This window comes from Dicentrarchus labrax, unplaced genomic scaffold (genome assembly GCF_905237075.1).
Source record: "Dicentrarchus labrax unplaced genomic scaffold, dlabrax2021, whole genome shotgun sequence".
Taxonomy (NCBI): Eukaryota; Metazoa; Chordata; class Actinopteri; family Moronidae; genus Dicentrarchus; species Dicentrarchus labrax.
The window spans coordinates 9,142,500-9,153,479 of record NW_026136716.1 but is presented as its reverse complement, the minus strand read 5'-3'; the positions used below and the strand labels follow the sequence as shown (position 1 = coordinate 9,153,479).

At 43.3% G+C, this 10,980-nt stretch overlaps 1 protein-coding gene across 15 annotated transcripts in view; it reads right to left on the bottom strand.

Moving 5' to 3' along the window:
• The window catches only part of stradb (STE20 related adaptor beta), a 31,467-nt gene extending 20,490 nt beyond the window's left edge, over positions 1-10,977 (bottom strand). For 8 of the 15 annotated variants that reach the window (XR_007888240.1, XR_007888238.1, XR_007888229.1 and 5 more), the window contains exons 1-9: positions 10,790-10,975; positions 9,896-10,136; positions 9,179-9,259; positions 7,806-7,908; positions 7,528-7,649; positions 7,326-7,434; positions 6,813-6,936; positions 6,550-6,721; positions 6,327-6,431 (exon numbers count right to left, since the gene is read on the bottom strand). Coding sequence is in view for 2 of the 15 variants with exons in the window: in XM_051428403.1 (XP_051284363.1) it covers positions 5,524-5,685; positions 5,789-5,831; positions 5,955-6,211; positions 6,327-6,431; positions 6,550-6,721; positions 6,813-6,936; positions 7,326-7,434; positions 7,528-7,649; positions 7,806-7,908; positions 9,179-9,259; positions 9,896-9,907 (1,290 nt within the window). In the remaining 13 variants the exon portion in view is untranslated. Of the gene's footprint in view, positions 1-5,395; positions 5,686-5,788; positions 5,832-5,954; positions 6,212-6,326; positions 6,432-6,549; positions 6,722-6,812; positions 6,937-7,325; positions 7,435-7,527; positions 7,650-7,805; positions 7,909-9,178; positions 9,260-9,895; positions 10,137-10,789 lie in introns of those variants that run through there. The other 7 variants (XR_007888234.1, XR_007888233.1, XM_051428405.1 and 4 more) reach the window with 5 other exon arrangements.
• Between the last annotated feature and the right edge of the window lie 3 nt (positions 10,978-10,980).

Here is a 10,980-nt window from a genome sequence, read left to right as displayed (position 1 = left end):
CCGTTCACCTCCTACATCAGCTGTGGATCAAAGGATAAGTAGAACAGGTAAGTATCCAGTGCCAGTCTTCTTCCCCCTTTTTTAATTATTATTTTGTATTTATCTTGAAAAAAATCACTGGCCGTTTTTTTCAAGATGAATACAAACTCTTAAAAAGGATGTGTCAGATGGGGTTTGAGGATGTACATGCAAGATTGAAGTCATTTGACAAATCAGAGCTGAAGCTCACTTCAGCTATACTTTGTCAAAGGACCTAAAAAAATAACTTTCACATTTTAAGAGTGAAGGCAGCACGGTGGCTCAATGTGGCCTCACAGGAAGAAGTTTGAAGGTTCGCTTTCCGGCCTCGGCCCTTTCTGTGTGGAGTTAGCATGTTCTCCCTGTGTTGACGTGGGTTTTCCCCCGGATGTCTCCGGTTTTTATCCCACATTCAAAGTAGAGCGAAAGCTTTTGAGCTTCAGCTCTACTTTGTCAAACAAGTCTGTACGACCTAAAAAACTTCCTTTCACAACCTTTTTAAGAGAGAGGGCGGCACGGTGGCTCAATGTGGCCTCACAGTAAGAAGGTTAAAGGTTTGCCTTACGGCCTTGGCCCTTTCTGTGTGGAGTTTGTATGTTCTCCCCGTGTTGACGTGGGTTTTCTCCGGGTGTCTCCGGTTTCCTCCCACATTCCAAAGACATGCAGCTTAAAGGGGAACTTTGGCAGATTTTTACCCTAGTCTTGATCACTAGAGGTCACCGAGTACTGTCGATTGGAAAAAGAACGACCAGAATTGCTTCTAGCAAACTGGAGATCCTGCAGCTAATGGCCAGAGCTCCCAGTTAGTTATAATACACTTCTTGGGGGCATAAACTCAAGAGTGCCTTTTGCTCCTCTTAACAGACACAAAATGCAATTAAAATGTCTGTGCAACATGATCAGGGCCATTACGTGACAACAACATGCCTTTTCAACTCATACATTGAAGAAACTGTACAAAACAGTACTGTCGCCTACCTGTTTTTCCACCGCTCGCTTCACCGAAAGCCCAGAATAATCGATCACGGAGATAATGCCTTTGCGACAAAGTTTATTTCCCCCTCAAAAATGTCCATGTCTTCACACATTACTCTCTGATTTGCACACTTCATGCAACAATTTCTTCTTCTGCATTTACCTGCAACAAGTGAAATCCCACGGGACTTCAGCACAGGACTGCTCTCGCGCTGAGGTCCCGTGGGATTTCTTGTTGCAGGTAAATGCAGAAGATGAAATGAGTGGAGATCAGAGGTGTTTACAAGGGAAGAAGCTTGGAATAAGAATAATGTGTGTTGATCTACTGTGGAGAAGAAATGGTTCGCGTTTCTGCCTCTCCAAATGGTGGCAACAGAATGAGAAGTGCCTACACTTTCATCGTCTACCTTTCCATGACCATGAGATACTGCAGTTGTGGCTAGTTGTTCTTGCTGGATGTGCAAACTCCCATACAAGTACTATGCGATCACGCAAATAATGCCTTTGCGACGACGCATAGTACTTGTATGGGAGTTTGCACATCCAGCTGAAGAACAACTAGCCACAACTGCAGTATCTCATGGTCATGGAAAGGTAGACGATGAAAGTGTAGGCACTTCTACCTTCTCATTCTGTTGCCACCATTTGGAAAGGCACAAACGCGAACCATTTCTTCTCCACAGTAGATCAACAACACACGTTATTCTTACTCCAAGCTCCTTCCCTTGTGAACACCTCCGATCTCCACTCATTTCTTCTTCTGCATTTACCTGCAACAAGAAATTCCATGGGACTTCACTTGTTGCAGGTAAACGCAGAAGAAGAAATTGTTGCAGGAAGTGTGCAAATCGGAGAGTAATGTGTGAAGACATGGACATTTTTGAGGGGGAAATAAACTTTTTTTCGTTGCGAAGGCATTATCTCCGTGATCGATTATTCTGGGCTTTCGGTGAAGCGAGCGGTGGAAAAACAGGTAGGCGACAGTACTGTTTTGTACGGTTTCTGCACAACGTATGAGTTGAAAAGGCATGTTGTTGTCACGTAATGGCCCTGATCATGTTGCACAGACATTTTAATTGCATTTTGTGTCTGCTAAGAGAAGCAAAAGGCACTCTTTAGTTTATGCCCCCAAGAAGTGTATTATAACTAACTGGGAGCACTGGCCATTAGCTGCAGGATCTCCAGTTTGCTAGAAGCAATTCTGGTCGTTCTTTTTCCTATCGACAGTACTCGGTGACCTCTAGTGATCAAGACTAGGGAAAAAATCTGCCGAAGTTACCCTTTAATTGGAAACTCTAAATTGCCCACGCATTTGATTTTACTTCATATAAACTTTAATAAAACTGGAAAATAAATAAAACTAAAACTAAATATTCAAGATCTTGTTCAGAGTACTTTTGTCAGGTTGAAGGTAAAGTCTGTCTGCAGTAAAGCTAATCAACCACTAGATGGTGACAAAAACCATCACTGTTTCTGCACACCCTATTCACATTGTGACTACTGGATAAAAACTGAACTTACAGGCACTTATGCAGGTAGATTAAATAAAATACTCAATGACACAAATGTCTTACTGGACAGATTTGGACAGACGTTGCACCCTCTGGGCACAGCAGCCTTGACTCTTTGTTGAAATCTACCGATGCAGAAACTCAGTTTAGTTTTGGGCTCACAGATGAAGATGAAGATACTATACTGGCATATACAAACTGCAAAATAACACTTTACATTTGAATGAGACTTTTTAATTGGAAGACATATGTGGGTCAATAGCCTCCATACTGGCTTCACAGCGATGCCCATCACAATCTCAGAAAGAGACAAACCAGTCTGACGGTTTAAGCTTTTGATAAACTCAGAATCAGCCCTGTATGGTACCTGTGGATGAGTTCGTTTCTGATTTTATTTTGTTTTATCATGAATAACTTTAGGTAACTGGTTGTAATAGAAATGTAATACTGATAATTACACCAACAGATCATAGAGATTTTACAATAACCTGCATCTTCTCTTCTAAAATCATAATTATATCAACAATTCCTGGTTCAAGTTGAAGAGAGTGAGCCACTTGTGTTTGGAGTTCACCTTAAAACGTCTTCTGTTGGTTTGGGCTTAATGATGTGTTGCTCTGACATCAGTTCCAGATTAATAGATCCAGACTCACTCGGTTATCCACGTATAATGAAGTGGACCTCGGTCTTTTTATAGTCCGTGTTCCAGATTTGAGTAGCTCCTACACATTTAACAGTCCTGAGGATCCATTAGAGTTCGGGGGGTTTGAGAAGATCATACCGTGCAGGTTGGAAGTAGAATGGAGCGTACTGTCAAAACACACAACACTTTTCTATCAACACAAATCCATAAGAAAGTCAATCGAGGCTAACAGGAAGTTTAGAAATCTAAATGTGTATATATATCATTTATAATATGTGTATATATAAGGCTCATACAGCTACCATGTTTGGTATGTACTGTGGATCACAGTTCTCATACACAGCACACTTAATCACAGTTACAGATAGATCACAATATTCAGAATGCAGGTTTCATTCAAACAGAAAGGCATTGTTGGATAAGTGGTCACAGAGCACAGTAGAAATACTCTTTTGGCGTGTCACTGATGATCAGGGCAGGGAAGGTTTTCATCTACTGTTTCTACTGATGGTCTCTAACTCCTACATGGAAGATACTACGCTCTAATTTCAAGAGCCATGTTTGCAGCGTGTCTTATTGGCTCATAGGCAAACACAGGGTAACACGCATAAAAATGACTATACATTAACACTATGTGCATATATGTTCAAACATATATTTACATATTTGACTGTGGCCAGTTTTCTGAACATCAGTATTCAACGTATAATATGTCATTCCTGCCACCAGGGGTCTCTCGGATATAGTAGCGTTGGATCACAGGAGTTGTTATTTTCACTGTTAAACATCAGATGTAACTAAGGCAGAAATTGTGTTCAAAGATGAGGTAAATTAAAGTTTGATTCACATTACGTTGAGTCACATTTGCCAACTTCAGCTCACCCTCTGCCGTGTCACCTGGACGTTATAGCACCTAGAGGCAAGTAAGAAACGTACCGTTACCTGAATAAAATTTCGGATTTCTCTAGGTTTTAATCCATCGACATATAAAAGTCGGATGACATGACAGCTCCCTAAAAGTGAAGTTAAAACATCTTGATCGCCCCCTGGTGGCTGACTGCAGTACAGGTCATAAAGCCAGCTGCCTCCATGTTAGCAAATGGGCCAAACTAAAAAAATACACCTCAAATAATCTTTTCCCAAAGATGGTTTCTGTCATTTTAGTTAGTTGTGATCACACTTGTTTGTTCAAGTGTTTATTTTTCTGATGTCAAATGTATCGAATGGTATAGATCAATACATACATCAATTTGAGGCGTAATTGTGCTCTATGTTTTGAAACCATAGTTCCCATAACTGGGGGCTTTGGGGGATGTAAACAGGAAGTATAATGTTGCCAAGGAGTCAGTTAGTTAGCGGCTATAACCTAAGCCATAATTTTCTAGCCTGTATTTGTGGCGCCACTAAAAGTATGCCAAATTAACTATTAGCTGTTCCTGTTTGTAGCGTACCCATGGATGTACAGACATCTAACACTGGATTAATTTGATCCTGAAGAAAACCTAAAAAACGTGATAATTCTCAGGCAAGTTCTTGAGTTATAAGGAATGTCTTTTTTTCCATGATTTATGAGCGGATCTGTGGACGTTAATTAACAACGGACGTTAGAGATAATGATATCATCAGAGAGTGTAAGTACACTGAATCTAAAAATACGTGAATCAGTCTATGTGCTCAGATTTCACTGAGTGATGACTCAGAGAACAACACTCTCAGACCTCTGATGTAGATGAATATATATGCACATACGTGTTGTAAATATGTTCTTATGTACCTCAGTATTTACTATTCACAGTCTGAATACAAAATAACACTTTGAAAGGAAAAAATCCACCCTCACATAGTGTCTCACACTTCAGGGGTTATTTTTGTCAGTACCTATTCAGGTTGAACTTTATAGTGTATTCAGTTATTTATTTCAGATTCAGTTAATGAGGTTCTCCGTTCTGTAAAAACAAATTGTTCCCAGATGTGTACGATTTACTGCTGTAAAGTTTTTCTGGGTGAACTTTTCCTTTAGCTCATAATTGCGTTTTACCTCAGAGAAGTACGTGATTATTCATCAACTGATTAGTGTTTTGTTCTGTATGTAATTGACAGTCCATTATTATTATTATGGATCCTTACAATATGATCAGAGCAGCTTCTTTGATCCAGCACTTTCACAGTGGAGCCACCGACCCATGACCCAAACTCCACATATGCATCGGACATACATATAAAAAAAACTACAAAACTACTTAAAAAGGCTCAGAGAGTCGGGTTACTAATAAAAAATAAAAGCACAGTAGAATTTGGCCTCATTGCTTTGCTTTGATTGTCTCATGTTTGGCTTGCTAGTCAGGATTTGGAGATTTGGGGTCAGAGAATCGGGGGTTAGGAGAAGTCCCACACTGCCTCAGTGGTGTCGGTGGAGGTTGACATCGGAGCATGGCCGGACGGGGCGGGGGGGCTGGATACTGGAGGGTCCTCGGGACTGGTGAGGGGCACTGCTGGGTACATGAGGCTGAGGAAGGTGTCTCTGGTGTGCCTCTTCACCTGTCACAGAACAACAAGACTATGCTCAAACACTGGCACAACATACTGGATTGTTATTAATCAGCTAAGGTAACAAAGATGGCACCATGACTGGGAAACCAACCTGCTTGAAGAAGGCGTGGGTCAACAGTGTAGATGCTGACGGTCTACAGAAGACAAAAACAGGACAAGCATTCATCATTTGCATTACAGTCTGTGTGCTTGTACTGTTTATACACGCAATCAGATCACTTATCAAATAAAGCCGACTGCTCCTTTAATGTAATGACCTGCGCTCAGGCTGCTGCTGCAGGCACAGCTGCACCAGGTTGTGCAGTGTGACCGAGTGGTTTTTGGGTCCGGGGCTCTGAGGTCGGTCAGTAGGAGGAGCGGTGGCGCTGTGCGTCAGGCTTCCGGTGGCCACGCTCTCCCCGATGCCCGAGTCCACCCCGGACCGCGACACCTTCAGCCCGCCCAGCTCGCCGAGCGGGAAGGGCGCCACGTCCAGCAAACAGCAGTGGGAGCCGCGCAGCTTCTGAAGCAGCATCTGAACAGGAAGATTCAAACACTGATACAAACTGTGGACAACAGTACAAATGTTGTACTTAGGAACGGATCCTTTAAACCTAATTATGCACATACATCTTCTTTTTTTCCATTACCTGAGTGGGGGGCATGTCCTGGAAAGGCACCCTGCCGCTGACCAGCTCACAGGCCACAATACCTAAACTGTAGATATCCGACTTCACTCCATAACCGTGCAGGTCCTACTGAGGCCAACAGCATGTGGAGAGGAGAGAAGATTAGTATGATGGGGGGAAATAAAACGACTTCCTGAAGCTCATGTCATATGGGAGAATGTGTCTTAATGTAGTGAGTGCTGACCTGTCGCAGCAGCTCAGGGCTGAGCCAGGGCAACAGGGCGGGGCTGTGGTGGGGCATGTCGAACACGGCCCTCATCCTCTTCCCCTCACGCATCATACTGTAAACACTGTGGAGCCCCGAGAGGTAGACACGCCCCTCACCTGACAGCAGAATATGACTGGCCTTCACCCCCCTGACAGGAGAGGAAAATATAGACAGATGTTACATACAAAATATTTATATATATTGTGTTTTCTTTGTGTGCTAAAACTTCTCCCACTGACCTGTGAACGTAGCCCATCCGATGCAGGTATTCCAATGCTTTCAGCACTCCGTACAGCAGGTACGCTATCAGGGATTCACTCATTCCATCTGGGAAATATGTTCTGAGTAAAGTGTCTGCAGAGCCTGCAAGCAGGAGGGGAGGAAGACAGACAGAGGAGCAGGTAATTGAAATTGTGAGTGCAATCATGTTGGCCTAAGATGGTTTTGTATAAAGAAATGTACTGAGAGAGAATGTCAGAGCCTTTAAAGAGCAGCACAATATGCACAATGTTTCACCAGAAGCTGAAAAACCCTCAAATCTACCCACAAATGTAATTTATAGGAATGCAAATAGTGGTTTTAATTAATGATTCATTCAATAATTATAAATTATTATTATTATTAAACTATTAACTGTTGATATTCAATTTATTATCCTGTAAAAATCCTCACATTTGAGAAGCAAGAGTTTTTTACTTAAAAAACCTTAACATAATACAACAAAACGTCATTGATGTGTGGCAGTGGCTGACCGTAGGCCATGAGCGGTGTGAGGACACACAGCTGGCAGCAGGAGCTGAAAACCAGGCGAGAGGTCAGCAGGTTGGGGTGACGGAACAGCCTGGACAGCAGAACCTCGTTCTGGGGTTTGAGACACAAACAAACCTGAATGCACAGCAGCTATTAGGCTTTATGTCCTTTAAATAAATGTCAGTTTGAAGGACAGCAGCTCACCATTAGCTGCAGCAGCTCCTCCTCGGTGCACTCATCCAGGTTGGTTTGTTTGATGGCCACCAGCTGGCCAGTAGGGATGTGTCGTGCCATGTTCACCTGGCTCAGGTTATTGAAGCCCCTCCCTGTGATACAGAGAGTTGATCTGAACTGAAATCTTACTGCATTAACATGAAATCTGAACTGAAATCTTACTGCATTAACATGAAATGAGGTGCAATTTCAAGTATTTGCAATTTTGACAGCTGTAATGGTCTGACTCAATGTCGTGGCGTTCTCACCCAGCTCAGACAGTAGCTGGTAGTGGGCGGGCTCGGGCGACAGCCCTGTGATGTCATCGCCGCCCGCTGGCCCTTGCAGAGTGTATTCAGAACCGTCACAGCTCTGCAGGGACGCACACACACACACACATTCAGCCCACGCACACACACATATTCTGCATTCATCTCAAATGGGAAATAAACTCACACAGCAAATCAATACAGCAAATAAACACGATTAAGGGACTTAAACGCTGTGCAAATGTGAATTAATTCATCTATGACCTTCATCAATCCCCTGTTAATGACCAGTGACAGAACATAGCATCCTCACTCACAGGCTCTGGAACAAGACTCCCTCCTTTCCAAACTAAAATGAATTGGAAAAACAAAGAGCTAACAGGGATCACTACAGTTATTAGGATTTGTCTGAACAGAATTTGCTGGCAGTCCGTCCAATAGTCTAATACTTCCACCTGTCTCTTAATGTGTGGTGGGAGCCAAAGGGAGGGAGGTTGGGGGGGGATGCTTGCAGTTTTAGTGATACAGACAGGTTTTTGAGACAGAGTCTGGTTCCCTTCCAGCATCAGACAGCTGCAGGTGTTCCTGATGCCGCTTCGTTTAAAACACACCAGCTGAATGTGTTTTATGGGTTTCAACCACACTGCCCCAGCACTTTGTCTGTATCATCGGGGAGGGGGGGAAATGACCTCACACACTACACTAGCAGTACATTTTAAATAGTTAATAATAATGATTAAATATTAAGTACTGCATTAAGAATGATTATAGTTCGAGAAGAATATTACAAAACAGGAAATTGGTGACATCTTGCCAATAACATTTATCTCATTTATTTTCTTTAAAGGGGCACGCCACTGATTTTTTTGGTAATTTTGCCAAGTCTGAGAAAATAACTCCTGATGATGTCATAGTGATGTCATCTGCGCGTTATCTTTAGACTTCATTACAAATTCGTTACAAAAAGCCTGTGTTATTGATTGGGAGTATGAGAGAGGAGGGCGCTCAGCAGCCATAAAACAAAGTCCCAATGAAAAACAAAACAAGTTACATTATGGGATTTGTAGTTTTCACTGTTTGTGGAGCTTGAGCCGTACTGGGGACTTGAAATCAGGATATCTTGGCCTCTTTTACACCAATTGTGACTGCTCTTGCTTTAATCTGTCTCTTGTGAGTCCCCCAATGTTAAACAGATGGAGTACCCCTTTAAGAGTTACCAACAGCTCTAACAGCTGCGATATTAATCCAGTAGCTACTGTCTCTAAGGTAAGGGTTAAGCAGCTCCACACAGATGATAAATGAATAGTGATGAAATGATGGAAGAGCTTCAGTGTGACACCTGTCTCCATGCTGACAGTGTATTGGCTACTGACCAGGAACTGGTGGCTGGTGTCCTCATAGCGCTCCTCTATGTCCAAGGGCTGGACCTGAGCGTGGGAGATGCAGGAACAGTCCTGGTGAAGGGGGGGAGGAGCACAGGTGAGACATGCCCGGCAGGACAAGGAGGAGTGGAGAGGGAAACATGGAGCTTGGGAGTGGAGGGTGACAGATACGCCGCCTGTGGGGAGGCTGGGAGGGTCGGAGATGTGGTAGAGAAGCAAGCATCGGGGGAATATGGGCTGTGGAGGCACTTAAGAGGGCTTTTTTTTTTATCAGAAGTGGTGAGTGGAAAAGAGAATTAAAGTGATGACAACAGGCAACAACACAGAGGCAGCTGACTGACTGGTGTGTCCCAACAGAGCAAGATAAGAGCTGCATACATTATTAGATGAGCCCATTAGATATGATGGATGCACAGAGAGCCAATATAATACTGGATGTATCCAATCTATGTTAGCCCATTATATTTATATATATATATATATATGTAAAAGGGGTTACACCTTTCATAATTTATCTAAAGAATATCTGACAGGTCATAAAACTCAGAAATGTGATCATCTGATATTGAGACACTTTAAAAGCTGATTTAAATTTGCCACATCCCACCAGAGGCATCAGCATGAGCCAAATGATTCGTGACTATAACTTACATCTACCGGGCCACAAAACAATAGAAAAGCTAAATCCATGCAGCGTGACATCCTTACCAAGAAAGACATGGAGTCCTTTTGGCGATGGTAAAATCACAGGCTCTGGCATTCATCCGCTCACAGGCCGCAGGAGACCGACCGCGATGGAGGGACACAGGAGGAGGAGGAGGAGGAGGAGGAGGAGGTGCAGCGGTGCAATACGAGACAAACAGCGAATCCCCCACTAGACTAGAAAGCGTCCGTCCAACTTCAGCCATTCATCCATCCGTCTGCAGTTCACCTGGCTGCATCAGCTGATCTACAGATGTGAGGGAGCGACGTGAGATTCACCAACAGAGACCCCCCCCTCCTCCTCTTCCTCCCTCCTCCTCCCAGTCCGGGAGACTGACATCAGAGGGAGGAAGGGGAGGAATTGTGAATGAAAACCTGGAGACAGTGTTTGTTTACACAGGGGCTCCCGATAGGAGGTGAATTTATTAATTTAATTCAGCTGTCTGTGTTTACGATGATAGTACGAGGTAGTGTCGGTGGTGCAGTGCAGCCTCCAAACGTAATAATCCCGTAACACTCAAAACAAACTCCACCTCAAGGTTATATTAACTGCAGCCATTTTAGTTTAATCAGAGGACGGTTTATGATTCAAAACCGCCAGTTAATGACCGTTAATGTCCGTTAATGTCAGTTAATGACTGTTAATGTCAGTTAATGTCAGTTAATGACCGTTAATGTCCGTTAATGTCCGTTAATGACCGTTAATGTCCGTTAGCGCACATACAGGCTAATTATCTCGTTTACGGTCCCGTTATTTTATCACGTTTATGTTTGTTTGAACTCTGAAGAGCAGCGAGGCTCACTAATGTCGGTAACAAGGTTCACGCACCGCGCTGACGTAGAGCGGGGCTCCTGTTGTGTTGGTTTGAATTAACGCCGTCATCAACAGACGCTGCTTACCTTCCTCCTCTCGACGTAAACAACGTACAAACACGGATTAGAGTCCGGTGTCCTAAAGTTCCCCCCTTCTGCTAACTTAAAGAGTCCACATTAAACCGGGTTGCGCAAAGACAAAATAAAATGAAGTTTAACTTTCTCCACCGGACCGCGAAGCCTCTCGTGACGGGACTTTTAATTTGACACAGACACTT